This window comes from Oculina patagonica, chromosome 3 (assembly GCF_052425735.1).
Source record: "Oculina patagonica isolate OP01 chromosome 3, crgOcupat, whole genome shotgun sequence".
NCBI classification, from domain to species: Eukaryota; Metazoa; Cnidaria; class Anthozoa; order Scleractinia; family Oculinidae; genus Oculina; species Oculina patagonica.
Genome location: NC_135760.1, coordinates 14,855,173 through 14,876,207, shown reverse-complemented (window position 1 = coordinate 14,876,207; position 21,035 = coordinate 14,855,173). Strand labels below are relative to the sequence as shown.

The 21,035-nt window shown below is 37.3% G+C and overlaps 1 protein-coding gene across 1 annotated transcript; it reads left to right on the top strand.

Moving 5' to 3' along the window:
- The first annotated feature begins 831 nt into the window (after positions 1-831).
- On the top strand, positions 832-20,423 carry LOC144646857 (two pore channel protein 1-like). The gene is given in 29 exon segments (XM_078506555.1): positions 832-973; positions 1,134-1,198; positions 2,128-2,340; positions 3,322-3,435; positions 4,054-4,184; positions 4,349-4,437; positions 4,538-4,572; positions 5,356-5,414; positions 5,638-5,737; positions 6,038-6,111; positions 7,190-7,232; positions 7,741-7,804; positions 8,238-8,298; positions 8,773-8,824; positions 9,333-9,405; positions 10,972-11,016; positions 11,163-11,219; positions 11,463-11,531; positions 11,860-11,932; positions 12,413-12,505; positions 12,717-12,800; positions 13,147-13,236; positions 15,143-15,222; positions 15,541-15,587; positions 16,350-16,418; positions 16,894-16,981; positions 17,424-17,518; positions 18,171-18,242; positions 18,598-20,423. Coding segments are annotated over 29 exon segments (2,358 nt in total). The 5' UTR covers positions 832-954; the 3' UTR covers positions 18,802-20,423.
- Positions 20,424-21,035: the final 612 nt, after the last annotated feature.

Genomic DNA, 21,035 nt, shown 5'->3' with positions numbered 1-21,035 from the left:
TGATTTTGAATGTTTTTTAGGGGTTTAAAGAAGGGGCAGAAAAAAGAAAATTATTTTTGGAACACCATCAGACAGATGACCGCCACACAAGAGCACTCCAGGTTGCCAGGGGACTGTTTCGGTGTCCATCTACTAATTTTAACTTCAAAATCTAATTTTAAAACTACATTTAATCTTCAATATTTCTTATTTCTCTTAATTTTAACTTTGGGGAAAAACTATATCTTTCCTAAGATACCCAAAAATCAACATTTACAAAACATCCCAAAGAGTGAGCGAAGAGTTTTTGGATTGCTTGAAACGCGAACGAGGTGACCGCCAAAAAAATCTAATTTTTTTTCCTGGTATCGAAAAGTTTTGAAAGTACCGACCCTGGTTATTTTCGAAATTAGCAGTCTTTTAATCGCTACTTTGGGGTACCCGGTAGCTACAATGAGTATCTCAAGCTAAATAATAACGAAAAAGTGTATTTTATCTATAGCAATAACTATTGTTGAAAATAATATATATTACATCAAAACACAGAGTAGCCACTAGCCTATCTTTTGGGATAAGGTCTATCAAAGTTAACTTGTTGTATCATAGTCAAGTTTCATTTATGGTCGTTACTATCAAGTCAGGGCCGAGAGTGACGGGGGTTAGTTTCGAAGAGTCATTATTCCCCAACCACCCACTTTCCAATATCAATCGATTAATTGGCATCGATTATTATCGATTGGTATCGACTATCATCGATTATCGGTTTCATCGATTGGTCAGGCCGGGTATGTTACACCACGTACTTACCGAGCGCTACATTATTGTCAGCGGTTTCTCCCACAAGACAAAACAAGAAGGAAGAGTCGAAGCGAGAAGGAAAAATTGATAAGTCAAGGTTACGTTCTAAGGAATTATCCAATTAACTGCAATCTTGAACAATAAGACATGGCTGACAGATGACAATAATTTTGTTGAATGCCTCACATACTTGAAGGTATGAGAAAGTAATGTGATAGCTCACGTTTCGCATTAATATGTAACTGCTTATATCACATAATTTCCGGTTACTTTTGAAGCCGTAATCATGTCCGTTCGTATCCGTGAGGTTAGCTAGATTGACCATACAGAAAAAGGTTTTTCTGTTCTGCATTTAGGATTAACGCCACTGCTGGTTGACAGAGAAATGGACGAAGAACCAAGCTTATATTTTCGATATCAGGTAAAATATTATCAATGGTGCGCGCGCATACGTTGCAACTTCTCTCAGAGCTTCTTTCATTACTTACTGTTTTACAGTGACTAAAAGAGTTCTCGTGCACTCTTAAGTCGGCAGCAATGCTTGTGGTTGTAAAGAGATAAGATCATCAAATGATGTAACCTGTAATGCAATTAAGCAGCCTACATATTGCACATGTAACCTTGTTGATTTTTTATTCCATAAAGAGGCATATCACCTAGGTGATATGCTTCTGATTCCATTGAATGATATACAAAAATTCTACAGAAATGCCCAGACTACCATTCAATGAAGGGCTGTACGGGGGATTCGCGTGAAACGTGATTGCATGATTTTATTTTCTGTGATCTATGATTATAAAATCATATTATCTGTGTACCTTGAATGATATGCCTGTGGTGACGCATAAAAGCAAAAGATAATTTTAAGGGTCCTCAATAGGAATTTCAGATACCACCATCCCAGCTATCCCTTTGTAATCCCGAAGGTTTTAATCACCTTATCCCGATCCTGACCATTTATTGTTCCTTAATTCCTTGCCTCAACAATAAAAGGCCTTTCAGTGAGTGTATATTCTCTCCCAGCCTTTGTTCACTGACAATAAGCTTATTAATTTTCTTTTTCTCTGTGTAACTGGCACATGGAAAACACGGGTAACTTCGACCGACGTTCACGAAGATCACAACTTGATTTTCTATACGTCAAGTGTACCAAGTAATTGAGAAGGCAAAGGCATGAAATTTTACTAAAATTCTGCAAGTTGCATATTTTTTGGAGGACCATTTTGTGCATAAAAGAAGTTCAAATAATAAATAACCAAGCAACATTAGTTGGCAACCTTTTAAGGTTTTCACAACTTAAAAGTTGTGAAAACACTATCTGTCTAATAAAACAGTTTATTTGTTTCTTAGGATGCAGCCATATTTCTCCAGGAGGGAAAGAACAATGACCGGTTTGATACCCACCCCTCCCAGCGAACAGTACGATGGTATCTTATTGCTCACTCAACATTTTTCTACATTTTGGACATGATGGCAGCACTCTTTCTTCTTTCCTTGGGACTGACTGAAAAACCAGCATCAGGGGAAGTACCGAAAGATGACAGCCTTTATCTGCCTGTACCTGTAAGTTATGTTTGTAATAAAGTGTCTTTAGTTGAAATGATAAAAACAGGATAAGTTCAATGTTGGCAAAAATTTAAAACTCAATACTACTAATAAATAATAATAAATAAAAACAAAATTACTACATGAGAGCAGCATTCAAATAAGAGCAAGTTATTGGATGAGAACTGATGGGTTTTCTTACGTATGTGTAGAAAGACAGACTTTTACTATGTTTATTACCCATTCTCTTTAAAATTCCTAATTCTAAAAGCAATAAATTTTTGTTTCCCTTGGGATGGAGGTGTGAGATTCTACAGTAATAATTATTATACTACAGTAACTATAAAACAGCTGAGTGACCATACTGGGAGTGCTTGTGGCTGGTAATAAATTATTTTCAAAAAAATAGTATAAATACCAGCCACTGCACCTTCCCGTGTAAAAAAAAGACTGGGATCCCGGCAAGATAGCAAACTTCGGGATTCCGCCTGGGTAGAATTTCCTACCATGAATATAGGATCCTGGCAAGAGTCTTGCCGCGAATTTCTCTTCAGGCAAAGATCTTGGTGAGATTCCCAGCAAGATTATGGCAGACCGCCGCAAATTTTGGCAAGATCCCAGCAAGATTATGGCCACCAGGAATCTTGGCAAGATTTCGGGTTCCAGACGGGGTTATGGCCGCCAGGAATTTTGTTTCCCTCCAGGAATCCTGGCCGGGATCCCACCAGGATCCTGTCGGGGATTATGGCCGCCTGATTTTTATTCCCGCCAAGAATCCCGCCGGGAGGCGAAATCCCGGCAGCCATAATCCTGGCGAGATCCGAGTCCCTTCCCACCGGGATCCCCGCCGGGATTCTGGCAAGATCTTGCCAAGATCCTGCTTGGTTTTCACAAGGGTTAGTTTGAGTCAGACTAAATGTAATATGTACAACTTTAAAGGCTATAGGGCAGCACAGCATTTTTTTTTATAAATATTAATAATATTTAAATGATATTTAGGTCCATGCAACCCTGGAAATTTTGTCACTATTTGTTGTTACTGCTGGTATGGCTGTCAAACTGAAGTGGCAAGGAGCAAAGCTATACTTTACTCACAAGAGAACACTTTGTAAGGTAAAAAAAATGCAATGTGCGTCCATCATCTTACATTTTATGTCAACGCTTTTTATTTTTTTAATTTGTTGACATGTTGTTGCCGAAATTATGCTCACAATATTATTACTCTTGTTTGCTTGTAATTTAGGTTTAAATTTTAAGCCTCTGCAGGGGCAGATAGGGGAAGAGTGCAGGGGGTGCACACCCCTCCCTGAGATGACCTGCAGCTTAGTTTACGTCACTAGTCAGTTATGTCATTCCTTCATGTTGCCCCCCCCCTCCTAAGAAAAGTCCTGGATCCGCCCCTGTTCTGCTTAATATCTTACAAAGATCATTTAGAATGTTGACCCCTAATCTCTAACACATGCTAAAAAATAAGGAGCCTGGCTTTTTCGGGTCAAAGGCTTTGCAATATTTGAATGGAGAAAGGAAAAAATCAATATGTGAACTACCAGTAATAACGTACATGTATTCCCAGAACACTCCCAGATAAACAACACTGTAAATCTCTCAGGTCCAACCCACCCCCTAACTTTTCCTTTTTTCAGCATTCCTCTCTAGATCTAATAAGGCTCTCTTGGAAGTCTTATTTGTTTAAATTATATTCTAAAAATTGTCTCATCTTGTACTTACCAGGTTATTGTCTTGAGTGTGGTGTTTGTGGAAGCCATTGTTGTTCTTGTGAGAAGTGAGAATCATGTACGAGTGACAAGAGCTCTGCGACCACTCTTCCTTATAGACACTCATTATTGTTATGGGGTTAGAAGGTGAGTTTACTCACTTTTCCATAGTTTGTATTTGTTTGTATACCAAGGGTCCTTAATAGCCACTACCTATGCTTTCAAATTAAATGCAATTGTGCCATTTTTCCCATTTGATCTCATGGAATAATTTATAGATAGTGATGTTTTGATTTTCTTCTTTTACACAGAGTTCTCAGACAAATTTTGCTCTCTCTTCCGCCAATCTTGGACATGCTGTTCCTGTTGTTCTTTATCATGGTAATCTTTGCAATGCTGGGTAAGCTGCGTAACATCCCAATCTATAATTTTGTTTTTTTAAGTCATCAGAAAGAGAAAGTATTTGTTTTAAATCATACTGTGTTTATATTTACTTGCAGGGTTCTACTTGTTTTCTGACAATGAAAAAGATGAGGTAAACAATTAAGTTATGAAACTTCAGCATGATATTAAACATCAATCCATGAAGTACATATAACTGTTTGAGAGAATTTAAATTATTATGTAACTGAACTGAGGTATCACAAAACACAGCTAAAACAGCCAGTTACAATGCTTTTTTGTCAGTCCAATATTTTTCAAGTATTCATTGTGGATGGACGGCAGGTTAATATTAATAAAGATTTTACGACTCTTTTTGAATCGTTATGTCTTGTAATAAATCTTTTATTGAACAATAATATTGCTTAGGAACCAATCAGCTTAAAGCTGATCAATGAAGATGCATTATATTTTCCGCTTAAAAAATTTAAAGTTGACATGTGTAGGGGCGTCAGCTCCAGTAGCGGAGAGATCCGTGAAACTAAAAGACTAAAGACTCGCAGTTTCCACAAGGCTCAGGTTTATTGTGCCAACTGTTACAGCGATCCTGTATGGTACGTAGGACGTGTTGAGCCGAACGCTCTAGTAGGTTCTGAGTTGTACAGCAATAACTGGTGGTTCCCGTAGAATTTCTGTCAGCCTTATGGGTTTTTTTTACATGTGCTCGCGATATTTAAGCTAAAGTCCATGGAAGCTAGCGGAAAATCATTGTGACGTAAATGCGGTAAAAAAAGGAAATACATAAAATTCTACGAAATGAAAACGAGGCAAGCGGGTGCCGTTACAACATGCATTTCATTTTTGGACTATTCTATATTATAAAATTCTGCTGCTAGATTCAATTCTTTCCAGCAATTGATTTTTGTTTTAAAATTAGTTTTTCGACAGCTTTTGGAGGAGCTTCATCAGCTTGTTTGTCTTGCTTACAACAGCAAAGTAGGTGCATTAACACTTACATTATTGTAAATGAAGAAAAAAATATGTTAAATAAATAAATTCTTGAAAGTATGCCATAGTTGCTTCATGTTACAGAAACAAGGATAAGCTCTCCGACTGGTGAGATGGCACTAGCTATAGGTTCAACACAGACGTAACATTACTTTTTACTCAATCTCATGCTCATACTGTGATTTAAAACTCTTAGTTTCTTACTCTGCAGCTATCCTGATGTGATGATGCCAGCCTATGGCCGGACACGATGGTCTGTTGTATTTTTTGGTGTCTACATCTCAGTTATCCTTTACTTTCTTATGAATCTGGTAAGCTTACATGACTGAATTTATTAATTACTTGATAAATTAAATTAAGGAGTGTCAAATGGTAAATGCGAGACTTTGCAAGACGATGAGACTGATATCTTTTCTGCGAACCCGAGACATTTTAAGCCTTAAAATAAGTAATTATATAAGCTCTTTATGGATGTTCAATTTGTGCATATTAAGGAAACCACAAGAGATTCTACTTCTCTGTTTTATTAACTTTTTATTAACTTATTAGTTTTTTAACCATAAAATCAGCGTGCATGGTAAAATTTGGTTTCCTTTCTGCTTCCATTGCAGCTTTTGGCTGTGGTGTATGACACATTTACCAACATCGAGAAGGATAAGTTTAGAAAGTTGTTTCTTCACAAAAGGTAAGAAAGTACATGTGTTACAGTTAGTATATATATGAAGGCTTTCAGGACACACTCAGACACAAACCCTACCACAAAAAGGGGCTGTGTCACGCAATTTTAGGTAATTTTGGCACTGACCATCTGGTCATAGAATTAACTGAAATATCACAATAACAGTTTAAATTTAAACTGTAGAATGACTCAAACGAAACACAGAAAGGCCAAAAAGAGACATGGATGGGAAAAATTCAAGAAGATTAAAACGTATTGCGTTCAGGTAAACTTGAAAAACGTCGAGCCAATTTTTTTAAGTTTATCTCAATTTGTATGAGATTCTTATTTACTGAATGCTCGAAAATCATCCTTGTTTTTTACCAGTATGTGGCCGTGATTTTGCCAATAAATGACATTTGCTCTGCCAATTTAAAGTTTACAGCTCGTAATTATCGAAAATAAATAGAATTACCTAAAATACCGAACATTAAGGAACATTTTAAAGACATGTTATCATCAGTATACGTGGCTAAAGAAAGAAACTTTCTCTTAAAGACAAGCAATTGGTGGCCCGCAAATGACTTCCTGCAGGCTGCTTATATGGATTATCGGCCTCATAGCTGATTGGTTCAGGGTTCATCATCTGATAAATTTAAACAATCAGGTTACTTCCAATAAAAAATTGTTGACACAGGAAAACCTTTTAGGTGCATGCATACATGTACAGCAAGCTTTGACCCTCACATGGTTTTGAGCAGTTTCTCGCTCAACTAAAGCTGTCAGCAGAAAGAAAGATCAAAAACTATTGGTTATAAACTGGAAAAGATAGCCAAATTTTGGTTAATTTCAAACTTGTGGAAAAGCTTTAAGCAAATTTAAAGCATAAGGTAAAGAAACATGTGTTAAGAAAGCCACTTCTTGGAGTCATATGAGAACTGAAACACTGTTCACTAATTGTCATTGTTCTTAGTTTTTTGCTCAAAATTCCTATTAGCAGCACATACAGTAAATTCAAATTACTTTAACTGTAGATTGAAATCACACAGCTGCACTGAAGGCCATGGTCTTAACTCTATCTCAAGTGTTTTTCTTTTCCTCCAAGGCAAGCTGTTAGGCAGGCTTACAAGCTACTCTGCAATGAAAATGTAAGTCATAATAAAGTAAGAAGTGTCTTTCTTTCCCTTCTCCCCTCTGCCTTCCTCTCTTCCTTTCCACCTTTCGTCTGTTTTTTCTTCTGTTCTTCCATCCGTTCATCCCTCCCTCCATCCATCCATTCTCTCTCCTTCCATTCTTCTGTCTGTCCATCTGTCTGTCTGTCTGTCTGACTGTGTCTGTCTTTTGGTCTGTTTGTATCTGTCTGTCTTTCTGACTGTGTCTGTCTTTTGGTCGGTTTGTATCTGACTGTCTGTTAGTTGGTCAGTCATAAGTTCAGTTATTAATAAATCAACATCAGTTAACTGATCAATTCATGAATCCATGTCTCACAATTCATGCATTTTAGGGAATCACGACTCATCTTCAGCAGCCAGAATGTTAACTATCCAGTGACTCAGCCATTGTTAGTTATCAAGTAGTATGTTTAAGTTTAACTACTTATTCTTTAAGACTTAAATTAAAGTTAATATTCAAAGTTTGCCTGTGTTGTTTCACTAGCCTCCACACTGGATCCCACTTCATAGCTTTATTGGTCTCATGTCATTTTACAAACCTAAAAGTAGTAAGTACTTTTTTGGTAATATTCATTTGACTCAATTTAATGTCATCATTGACAAGATTAGTCCTTTGGGAGTCCATCCTTTTCTTGGAATTCTTGATCCACTTTTTTTTTCATTTCTTCCAGTAGTACTTGGGCCATAAGCACAACAACAAAATTCTTCAATTTTGAGTGAAAAGATTGAACCTAAATGCTGAGCATGAAATGCATACACTGATTGTTCACACATAAGACTTGGTTAATTAAGGTGAAAGTGATACAACTTGCCGCAACAGCTTTGGAATTTCAGTCTGCTGTTTTCTTTAACAAAAAAATGGTATCACTATAGAACAGTGAAAATCCAACAAACTTTCATACATTTTACACCTTTGCTATTTAACAATAAAAAGTAAACTTTATCAGATCGATTTTGATGGATTCTTTTTTTTTCTATCAGCTCTTGTGGAGAAATTTCTTGTGTTCAAGTCATTAGATACAAGTCAAAGAAGACAACTAAGGTAATTGGGAGCATAAATTAAGGAGTACATTTTAAAATCCAGGCAAACCAAGATATTAAACTATATTGTGGGTAAATTAAATACCAGTGGCAGGCATGGCCTTGTGGTTTAAGTGCAAAGGGCTCAAAATCAAGTCAAAGTCAGGGTTCAAGTAATTGGCAGTTAAATGCATCTCTTTCAATCCATCTACTGGATTATTAGTTCACATGGCAAAATGTACTGCAGTGGTGGACTGAGCCTGTTCTGGGAAGTAAGCGGGAGTCCTAGTAGTCTGTGTCTTCCACACATACCCTAACCCTTCCCCACCCCCCTTGTTGCTCTATGCCCAACCCTTAGAGCTCATTTGCTAGTACAGGCTACAATTAACCAGTTCTCCACTATGCATGGTAGATAATTGTTAGTAAACAACTCAGTAGATAATAATATTGTTTTACACCGTGTTGCTCCTTATTGCCTTTTAATTTTTATTTCTAGTCTGGATGAATTTTATCACGTGTTTGAGAACAGCGAGATGAAGTGGAAACAAGTATGTATCTTTTAAAAAAGAGCAATTGTTATCAATAATAATATTTTTTTTTTGGTTTTTTTTTTTTTTTTTTTTTAAAATTGGTTTTACAATTTTTATTTTATATAGGCCCGCCCCCAACCCGGGGGTTTGTGGCCCCTTTTGAAAAGGGGGGGGTTTTTTGGCCCCCTTTAAAAAGAAGGGAGAGGGGGGGCCCTCGTTTATGTTTTTTTCCGAGAAGACTAAAATGTCTAACCATTTGCAGATGAAATTAAAAGGCAGCATATTCTCCTCAGTTATTTGAAGACCCTGAGTGTCTTGAAAGGTCTTGTAAGGTCCGTGATTTATTTATGTAAGAATTTCTGTTTTGCTGACGTCGCTAAAACTAAGCGTTTTGGGGCGATCTAAAGACGCATATTGCGCGTATTCCAAACGGTGATTTTTTTGAAAATTGGCACAGGGGTAGGATTTTTCATTTTTTTTTAGCGTCTTAACACACGACTTGCGTGCATGTCTGTTGTTTCGTTAGGTCACAGAGCACTACAATCAGTGGTTTATCTGTCTGAAACGACCATGTAACTGCCTGTACCGCGCTGTCAAAGGTAAGAAAATCACTGCTGAATGAGGTAGAAATGGATTTATAGCTTTGAGGTGTGGCATCACTCATTACTAGTCAGGACTTACCGGTACTAGGAAAAGGCCTACTTGTAACTTTAGGCGATTTAAGGTGACTCAAGCTGACTTAAGTAGAATTGGCAGGAAAAAAAGCGATTTTTAGCAACTTAAGGGAATTTTTGGTCCCAGAGTAGGCCTAGGAATGCTTCTCTCTTCATTCAACAGCGCAGTTGTAAAGTAAGCATTGTCGCCTTTCTTTCTCAATGTTATCAAATAAGTCAGCGTGTATGAGCACATAAAAGAGAACATTTTTTGGCGAAGTCTAAAGGCTTTGTTACACGCCACAGTTTCCTGCAACTTTATATCTTTCATACTGAACAACTGGAAGATAAACGACCTATCCAACAAACTGCTGTAATCGTCCGTCTTTATTTGGCTTGATTTCCACCGTCATTCACAAGCAATTTAAATTTAAGTAGTTAACCGTTACATCACTGGTATCCTTAGCAACCATTGTCCCCGGGGTTCCCTCCCTACTACTTTGCCCACATTTTACTTTAAGCTGCCGTATGTAGGCTATTTTTCTGTCGTCACTCAGAAAAAGATTAGACACTTAATTAAGCGCTATTGTAATGATTTAGATATCAAACTAGTTTTTTCTTCTTTTAAGATCGGTAATCTTTTTGGAGTGAAAGACCCTATCTAAAAAAAGCAGTCTTTTTGGGGTATTAATTTTTGTTTGCTTGTGGCCAGACAGTACATCTATTTTGCCGCGAAAAATGAAGACCCTTTCTGTTTCACTGCCTTTCTTAAGTTTTTTGAAAAACAAGCTCAGGATAGACAAACAGAAGATTCGAGACCTAGTTACTTTATAGTTTATTTTACCTAGTTACTTTATCTCTGTAAGTTTTCTTTTTTTGTATTCTGTTTTATTTTATTGTTTGTAAAAAAAAATTGTCTATTGTAAAAAATTTTGTCAATTATTAAATAAAAAAATTCATTAAAAAAAAAAAAAAAAAAAAAAAAATCTCCGGCGGTCTCCGTTTACGTGTGGTCTATAAGTTTGCATGTGCGGGCTGTAATCCCTGTTATGTCGGCGAAACCACCCGACATTTTGCCACACGCGTGCGTGAGCACTTAGCCAGTGATAAGGCCTCCCACATTTTCAAACACCTTCAGAATTCTGAACGTTGTCGCTCCTTGTGTTCAATAGATTGCTTTCATATTTTAGATCACGCCTCTACCAGCTTTCAACTTAAGATAAAGGAGGCTATCCATATTCAAAAGGAACTACCATGCCTCAATCAGCAATTACACCATGTAAATCTAAAATTATCCTTCTAATTCACACATTTTCACGTTCTGTTGTTACTACTTGTCTTAATTAGCATTTTTTTCTACTTATTGTTCAACTCACTGTGCTTTGTAAACCATTCAACTGAAGATGACAGATGCTCTGTCGAAACATGTCTTTGAAACTTAAAAAAATTGTCGTTTTTCTTAAAATACAATTTAAATTTGCTTTGATGGAAGTCGTTCTTTTTCTTCAACAGGTATCCGATGGCTGATAACACAAAAAGCTTTTGAATACTTCATTTGTAAGTTTTTCTGGATTGTTAACAGTAAAAGTTTGAAGTTGAAATCATCGAAAGAAATACATTAACCCACCGCATAAGCTAAGTTAAGTTTAACAGTATTTAGTAGTGAACTTTATTAGTAATTATTTGTTTCTGCTTTTATACAGATGCCGTCATCATTACAAATGCAATTTCCTTTATTGTTGATATTGTTGTGTTTTCAAGTAAGTAAGTTGCTTTCTTATTGTCTGACTTCTTCCCCCCCCCCCCACCCCTTCCCTCCTCCTTTTCTCCGCCAGTATGGGGGCTCATATTGCCAGGATTTGCTAGCCAATGGGGGAGTTTCTCCATCTTGAATGTCCAGTTAACTCAACTCCCATTTAGCAGTGCAGTTTTTAATAGTAAATTAAAGCGAGTTTATACGATGAGCGTTGATTGTATAGGTAAACTCTTTGCTGTGTTTTTAGAAACTCCACAAAATGAACGAGCCAGTAAGAGGGAGGAACTCAGTTGGTATCATATTGTCTTCATTTCTAGTAAGTTGGTTTACATGTTTGGGTTTTTGAACAATCCTCGTAGAAGCACTCGACGAGTTTCCGATTGTTATTGCCCAATCAAAAACAAACACGAGAACTTACGAGTACTCCGAGAATTGACCTAGTCCACGATTTGTAGATGGCTCACAAGCCGAAGGCTACTCGTGAGGTGCTCGTGCAATCCCTAATTGAACAGTAAGAATCGAGAACTTTTCCAAAGATTGCCGAAGAAAACATTTGTTAAGAAATGGTGTATCTGGTTTTAAGAATTCCTTATTGAAGTACATTTGTTGACTTCATGGAATTATGTTTTGGTCTTCATTTTCAGTATATACAGCCGAAGCTGCGCTCAAAATCATAGGTCTTGGTTTAAGGAAGTACTTCCTCTCCGGGTGGAATTTGTGAGTATTTTTATGCCGTTGGGTTTAAATGATATTTGTATCTAAGTGAAAGTTTGTATCTAAGTAAAAGTCCATTGGAGGTTAGAGTAGGAATGTAAAGAAACGATAACTAGACTAGTTTGTAATGCTAGTAAAGAAATCTTTAAAATGCTTCTCAAGGGTAAAACCAAGGATTTTAACAGATTTTTGAACAGCCAAAATTTATATTTGTGTCGAAGGAAATTTAAAAATAATGGTTCGTTATTATTAAAAATTCTATATCAATGTGTCATCCAAAAATCGATATTTATGGCCGAAGTTTGATTATTAGGCTGTATCTACCATTAGATGTTCAAAGCAAATGTTTTTCATTGGTTCAGTTGCCTACCACTAATTTCAGAACAGTTTAGACCAAAAAAAGGCGAAATTCTCCTGACGTAGCTCCTTTAAACAAGTATGCAGTATGCCCTGTTGAAGACTTAATTATTTGTTTTCTTTTAGGTTTGACTTTTTTGTGACTCTTGCTGGTATCATTGGTGCAGTTTCAACATCGTTCAGCTTCATCGTTTGTCTCAGGCCTCTAAGACTTTTGTTGTGAGTACTTCAATCAGTTGGAATTACATTGTCTTTGCTTTCACTGTCCGTCAGTACATATGTCACCGCCCTTACTCCTGGACAAGTTAGTCGTTCCACGAGATACTACGGGTCAATTTAGGTTTCTGGGAGAGCATTCGCTCACCTACACCGCCGCCAGAGTCGCTAATATTAATATGCCCAAAGCGATAATCTAAGGCCTTAATCTAAGGCTCTTTGGGTTGAAGGAGAGATACCGCGATGTGTTCTAGAAACCTAAATGGGATCCGATAATTGCTTTGCGAATGCGCTCCAGGTACAGGTGTAAAGGAACATCTTCTTAATGCTTCGCTCTACAGTGCTCTTCAAATTAAACGCAGTGGTACCGCGAATCTGTTTGAGACAATGGCGTGACGTGTTATTCACGCGACACCTGCTAGGTGAGGGGTCACAGGAATCTATGTTACAAAGTAAGCTAAGGGTGATCGTGGACTTTGTTCAATTGCAGTGAGAAATCGTGACGTTTCTCACGCACATCTGAGGCTTTAAAGGACCAACACGAACCAGAGGGCTTGTTCGTTACTTCAAGATCTTCGTGATAGGTCAGTTCATTACAGTAAGGCGGTACTGTACTATTTTAAGATGCGCATTTTTTCCTTCAGGGTTGCTGTAGTAATTCTTCTCCTGTATTACTCGTTTGGAATCATTGGAATAGAATGCTTTTCTGGTCTTCAACTGAAGAACTGTTGCAAGTAAGTTTGAACCAGTGAACCTATATGTGTGGCCCAGCTCCCCCGAGTCTCCTGTAGCTCAGTGGCAGACCGTCTGACCCGTGTACAGAAGGTCATACAGGGCTCGAGACTAACTTTTTTGCTACTAGTCAAGTGGCTAGTGAAAGCTTTGATTCCACTAGCCAAAACTGATTTTCTACTAGCCAGAATTTTCAATTTTTTTTTTTTTTTTGCCATATGGACGTAAGAGGGGGGGGGGAGGAAACATATTATAACGTTTAAATTATACAAAAAAATCTCAAACCATCTAGATACAACTTCATCAGGTATTCATCTTTATCCGGATTATTTTTTCTTGTTTTTTTATTCGTTTTCCTTTTCTTTCTTCTGCTTCCACTTGCAGTAAAATACCCTTGGATATCCATAACATGCGCGTTGTGTCAAACACTATCTTCTGTTGCTTTCCAATCACATGTGCGTCACATACTAGAAGTCATCCAAAGAAACCCGTCTGTCGTCATTTGGCGTGTTAATGAAAAAAAAAAAAAAACAGTCACCAAATGCAATTGTTTAGTCGTCAGATTGTAAAATCAAATTTGGACTAGTTCAAGTGTATAAAATCATTTGTATAAATTAATCCACTAAAAAAGAAAAACAAAACCATCTTAAAACAAATACATAATGTAGGATTTTGTGGCCACTAACTTTGTGGCAAACGCAAGGAACCATAAGGAATGTCGAATAAATCAACCTGGCGGATGGTGATCGGATAGCGATGCATAACACGAGACACAATCCATAGGTATACATGATGTACTAAATGTCCAAGGGTTTGAAATGCATTGTAGGGCGATTTCTAACACAAAAAGTTTTCCAATGTTTGTGGATCGTAGGAAAACGATGGATTAACTTCGTTTCTCTATTTAAATTTTTTACACTGTTTTTAGAAGCAAAGATCTTCCAATTTATTTTCTGAAAGGACCAAATGTCTGGAAAAGTTACCATTATTAATCGTCAACACAGAGAAATGTTATTGCCATTTTGGCGACTAAACCAGAATTTGTAGTCACCAAGGATGAAATCTTAGTCGCATTGGCGGCCAGTGCGTCGCAATTTCGAGCCCTGAATCGCTGATCGACGTTACGGTGAAGTTATGCTTCAAGGATTTTAGCAGAACCAATTTCCAGTCACTCGCTGTTTTCCTCACAAAAAGGCCTTTGAAGATCTCTGAAAAAAGTTACTGCAATGGTTTGTTCGCTTTTCAATGCTTCAGCATGTACACAGTTAATTGTTACTTGTTAATTCCATTCTCTCATGATCAGATACGATTTTAATAAATGCAATTTCTTTGCACCTATGCCTGAAATTTTCACTGGCCTTTTGGCTGGTGAAAGTCCAAAACCTACTAGCCAAAACTGCATTTCTACTAGCCTTTGGCTAGTTGGCTACCGTTAGTCTCGAGCCCTGGTCATAGGTCAGACTCTCTATTGGAAAATCTCGGAATTCTTTTTCCGTGTAGCTTGTATCACCAACTGATAATCATTTTTCTCGACAAGTTTTCGTTCGTTGCCGTCAATCCTAAAGCAACGAGGGCGATATATGGTCATGTTTTTTTATTCTGAGTGCAAGACAGGTCAAGAGCAGGTCGTGTTGAGGTTGTTCAATGCCTTTTACTAAATACTGACATAATGTAATTTTCGCGATGCAGTCGTTGTGTCACCCACAAATGACCACTGCTCGCCATTAGAGTTCTCAGTAGCTCAGTGGTTAGAGCGTCCGACTAGTGTACGGAAGATCGTGGGTTCGAGTCCCATCTGTGAACTCAGAATTTTTTTCTGAGTTCTTTCTCTCCACACATCTATCCATTATTATTTATTTATTCTTTTACTTATTGTTTTCCTAAGTCTTTGTTTTCTGCTTTGCACAGGAACACGTCATGGGAGGGAGAATACAAAGAAGACGGATATTATTATTTAAACAACTTCAACGATTTACTACATTCCTACGGTAGGTGTCTTTCGCTTAATCTGCAGAAGTGCAAAATCAGTTAAGCATTGTAAAAAACATCAAATAGGGAGACTGTCTTGATACAACGAAATTCCAGTATAGAGTGTGTTCGTGGCGGCCATGTTGGAGGAGTGAAACAATAAAAGATATTTGCATAAAAATGAATTTTTTTCCCAAAGGAAAATCATTCTATTGTTTCACTCCTCCAACATCGCCGCCATGAACACACTATATTATTTTGAGCCTGGTATTAAAAAGGTTTTTAAAATGACTCATCTTATACCATGTCTTAAAGTATTTTGCTTATGTCCTCTGCAGTGACATTGTTTGAGCTGACGGTGGTCAATAACTGGATGATAATTATGGTAAGAATATACTATGATATGCTGTTTATCCCACATCCTGGGCGAGATGCTGCCATGTATGGGCTCTATTGGTATGTGCCGCTGTGAAGGGTATGGTTTTAAAAAAAAAAAAGGGGGCCGTACGAGGGAGGGATTAATTTATATATTTTTTTTTTTTATATTTTTTTTTTTTATATTTTTTTTTTTTATATTTTTTTTCCAAAATTGTCCGTTGGCCCTTTCTGACTTTCTCAAGTTAACGGTTTTAAAGCAGATTAGTCTTGGATAGGGTATTATATAGAAATCGAAAAGTTTAGAATAGGGTGTTATTTCTTGGATATTTATTAGTGGTATGAAGAATAACAGTTTCTGGTTCATAGTTAGTCTGGGATAGGATAGGGATCTCGATAGGGATATCTGGTACCTAATCTTGAATAGGATTGCAAATTGCAACTAAACATGGTCTGGTATAGGCTTAGGGTTCTAGGGTCCCGGCAGCACACACCCACCCAAAAATTCAAAGAGTACCTCTACACGGGATCCCACATACTCATCTTGTTCAAGTGTTATTAGATGATGCGGTAGAGTAACGGTCAAATAATGAGTGTTACAGAAGATGGGCATCCCTGTGGAATGATATCATCTTTCGAACGATCTGCCTGGTTGCTCTGTGGTTGTGCTTGTCGAACTCCGATTGTCGTGGTTGAACGTTTTTATTTTTATTTTCATATGTGCTCGCTATGGTCTGATTCTATTTTCATTTTATCATTGTTACATTGTTAGGAAGGGATTGTTTTCGTGACATCAGACTGGGCTAGGATATTCTTCATGTCCTTTTTCATTGTCACGATGGTAAGTGAAGAAGTGGCCAAAATTTTTCCAAAAACTTTAAAAAATATAGTAGACAGCGTTGAATGCAGTGTATAGCTAAGAGAAAGGTCAAGAGATCTTGTGCAAGGATTTTCGTTAATTCGTGAAAGTTTCCCAATCAATTTTAATATAAGTTTATTCAAGGTAGTATATCGTAGTTTAACTTGTAAATACAAGTATGGGGGGGCCCGGGGGGGGGGGGGGGGGCAAAAATTTTTTTTTCTTTAAGGGGGGAAAAATGAAGGGGGGGGGGGGGGGGTCATGGGACACTTTTTTGAGAGGGGTGGGTCCTGTCTGAGTACAAGAGTTTTGACCATTTCCCATTATAAATAAATAAAGTTTTAATATCTGTAAAATTAGATAAAGTTATTCATTAATTCAAAATTTCTCTTTGTAGTGTACCGCGCATTCTCGCACTGATTTCAACTTCTTTTTTGTTTTGTTTTGTTTTGATCAGGTTGTTATGACCATTATTGTAGCGTTTATTCTTGAAGCCTTCCTCTTTCGAATTGAATATCGCAAAGAACATCCTACAGATGAGAAAGGTTAGACACTTAGCTATAGTGATTATTCATTAGTTTTGTTCGTATTTGCAAAAAAATATGACTGCTTTCTACAGTGCCCGCGTCCAAAGGCAAGAACCTTTGATTCGCGTTTTTTTTCTGATCACGTGTCATAGGTTACATCACGTGATGAGAGTGACTTCATACAACAAAACGGTTCCAGTTGCACGTGCCGTGACGTCTTGTGCAATTGACAAGTTTAAGACATCTTTCAGTTGGTTTTCTTAACCTATCTACCAATCAAAATGCCACTCCAACCGCACGTGACAATTATAGAATCGTACTACTTTGAATGCCCCGCCCGCTGACTTACTTAATATCTTTGCGCGAGCAATGGAATTGTCGACATTAATATATAAGGAAGATGCCAAAAAGAAATTAAAACCTTTCTTGACTGACATCAGTACATTTTACTTCTCTGCAGAGGACATGAAAATAAGGAAAGAAGTTACAGTTAGCTATGAGGAACTCCTGGGTTTGGGCGAAGAGTTTGTAAGAGACCTGCAGCCAAGCCAGCTTGTAAGAACACTAACTGTTGTTTAAACTTACTTTTACTGAGTTTTCATTGAGGATAGTCATTCAAACTACACAATCGCCAAATCGTGTAATAACTGGAGGAAACTTTCCCTGTTTATATGTATATTTATATGGTCAGTTGCCTGCAAGTTGTGATGATGTCATGTTTAATTTGTTTCATATTTGTTTGTAACGCGCATTTTAGCATATACACATGAAATCAGGACCGTACCTAGAATTTTTTGTCTGCGGGGGCAAGTTTTCCTGGCAAAGACAACTGTTTTTTTTTTTAGTTTAGTTTTTTTTTAGTTTTCTTAGTTTTTTTTAATTTTCTTAGTTTTTTAATTTTCCTTGCGCAACTGCCCCCCCTGCCCCCCCCCCCCCCCCCCAAGGCACGGCCCTGGAAATGTGCGCGATATAAATATTAGTTATTATGTTATTTAATTGTTATTTATACAACCTCTGTGAACTGTAAGTCAATATAAATATGAAGCAGTTTATTATAAAGGAATGTCAATAAGGAGTTATTCTTAAAAGGATTATATAAAGGAATCAACCAACTTGAACCAGTTTAAGCTTTGTGAGTTTTCTCGCCGATTCCGCACAGCAATTACCCATCACGGGAACTTACCTTATTTTCCATCATTTATTGCAGGTCAAGTATATCGGAAAACGTTCCAAAACGAAAATGGATTTGAGTATAAAAATGTACGCAGATGAAGTCGAGGTATGGTTGCTTTTTTAAGTGGATGCTTATTGTTTTGATCATGCTGTCACAGAAATCATTTTTGATTGCCCTAAAATTTAATGGGGAGGCGCGGTGGCCTAATGGTTAGTGGCTGGACTCCGGAACGATCGGTCCGACAGCCCTGGCCGGGGTCGCTGCGTTGTGTTCTTCGGAAAGACGCTCAACTCTTATAGTGCCTCTCTCCACCCAGGTGTATAAATGGGTACCGGCGAATTTAATGCTGGGGTAACCCTAAATTCTGCCTTGAATGCAGAATTTTACCTACTTTAACACACACACACACGCTTTATTACCATTACTGAATGGCTTTACGAAATTGTATTTTTTCTTGTAGCAATGGATACAAAAAGAACGGGTTATCGACATGTCAGAAACGTATGCACAGTTTGAAATCATGGAAGATCCACCGCGCATGCCTGCCACAAACAATCCCTGGTCACCAGGTTCTTCGAGCAGTCCACGCAATGGCCGCGTAACTGAAGATCTTAAATTAGGACAGATAAACACGTCGGTGGACGAAGACGACGAAAAGTTATGACAACACCACTTTTAAAATTGGTGGCTTAAAAAAAGGATCGGCATGAAGCAAATGTCCGCGCAAGATACATGGTTATTGATAGAGATTGTAGGTTTTAGATATTAATTCCTCAAAAAGAAATTTTCTTAGTTCGTTTTTTTTTTAGTCCGAGCTAAAGAAGCTGGTGACTCTTAATATCATACTGGTCATAGTCACTCGTTCACCACAGTTTTTATTTAGATCATCACGCAACCATTTTTCGTCACACAACGATTATGTCTTGTCACGCAATGAGTCGGTCGTTACGTAACGATTTTGCCCTGTCACGCAATGAAAACACCAATTGGAAGATCACTTTTTTGCGGGTTTATGATTCTGTGACATGCAGTCCTCTTGACGTTCTTGAAGGCCGTGTGGAATGATTTTCATTTCATAACAGGCATTTCACGACAAGGTATGCCGATAGATTCTGCCCTTCTGCCGCAGGACCAGCCTTGCAATCAATTTGGTCTGAATGCCCTCATAGCAAGAGGCACTGATTTTTCTTAACTGCTGGTTCAGTCAAGATGCTAAATATTACTTCGCTCTGCGAAGGAGAACTTATTTGTTCATTTGAACAAAAATGTATACTTGAAATTAATAGTAGACCTAATTGGTTAGTACTCGGATTAATGCTGGCTTGTTAATTCCATTTGCCGACTTTTAATTTAGTTCTGTTTTTTTTTTTACAATGTTTCCGAGTGAAACGATCATCAAAATGTATTGGTAGTTTGCAGTTGGGTTTTAAGATTAATTATGCCATGGTTCCTGCTTGATAAGAAACCAAACGATACTCCTTGCATTTCTTTTGTCAGATTTTTAGACTGAGAGAAATATATATTTTCTAACATTATAAAAAGCTAGATAAAATTCTCTTTTTATTATATAAAGGTTTTATAGACATCTAGGATTTTGTCAACGAAAATTCATAATATTGTTTATGAAAATCTTTTAGTAATTAAGTAGGCAACTTAATTTAGTGAGGGTTACAGGTTACAAGAAGCAGTGAAAAGTGAAAAATCTGTGGCCCCTTGACTAAATTTTACAAATTAACTGCATTACAGATCTCTAGCTGAATGCTTCTATATTTTTGGCACAAATTCCAGGTATCAAGTGGTACCCGTGATAAAGTTTCAAGAATTCACAAAATTTTGTTATTGAAGAAATTATTAATGCACAGTTGAATATAATTAGAAATTATTGATGAGCGAATGAGTCTTTATTGCAAACTAGAGATCAATTGTAAATATGAATATTTTGCCAATGAATGTATTTTTGTGAACTCGGCAGTAAGGGAAAAGTATGTTATTTTTCTTAACTGAGGAGAAATGAATATTTTTTTTGCCGATGAATGTATTTTTGTTAACTTCACAGTAACAGAAAAGTATATTACTTTTCTTAACGGAGGAGAAATGTAGCAAAAATTTAAATGAAACTTGCAAGAGATCAAGGAGAAATGTAGAAAGATAAAATGAAACTTGCAAGAGATCAGTTGTAAATTGCCAATGAATGTATTTTTGTTAACCCCACAGTAACGGCAATGTATATTACTTTTCTTAACGGAGGAGAAATGTAGCAATAATAAAATGAAACTTCTTCGGGAATTGGCTTCTATGGTAATTTCTTTGAATTTGTACCCGTATATATAGTTCTAAACGGATGATACCGAGGGAAGGTTACGGTGATTAAGTATCAATTCTCCTAACTAATTCCTATACATTTTCTTATTGTCGGCTTGGAGAATTTCGTTGTCCATAAAGACAATGTCAGCCAGTTACCTTTCTGCTTGACAGTGTATCAGTAATGCAAGGAGAAACGCGATGTTCGTCACCCTTTAAGTAATATTAAAGGATCATGAACGTGTCCAAACTAAGAGAACAATATTCGAGAATCCGAAGGAAGAAAGTAACACTTCTCGATTTTTTGAACTTTCCTGTGTTGAAAATCTCATCTAAACCTAGCTAGACTCGTTTAAGCTCCCAGGTCTACTGACAAAGAAATTGATGTCATTACACAGCAGCTTCATATCTTAACGTTGCCTAGCAACGAAATTCCTCCAGTAGCAATCACGTGCATAGAGCCCGTGCCACCTTAACCAGCGTCCGCGGACCTCTCTCCTCCAAAGAGGCTCCTTCCGTTGAGGAAGGCTCCGCACACTTACTTTCCACCTCTCCCCATTTCCCAGTCCGTACGAAACACGAAAGAGGCCTCTGCGA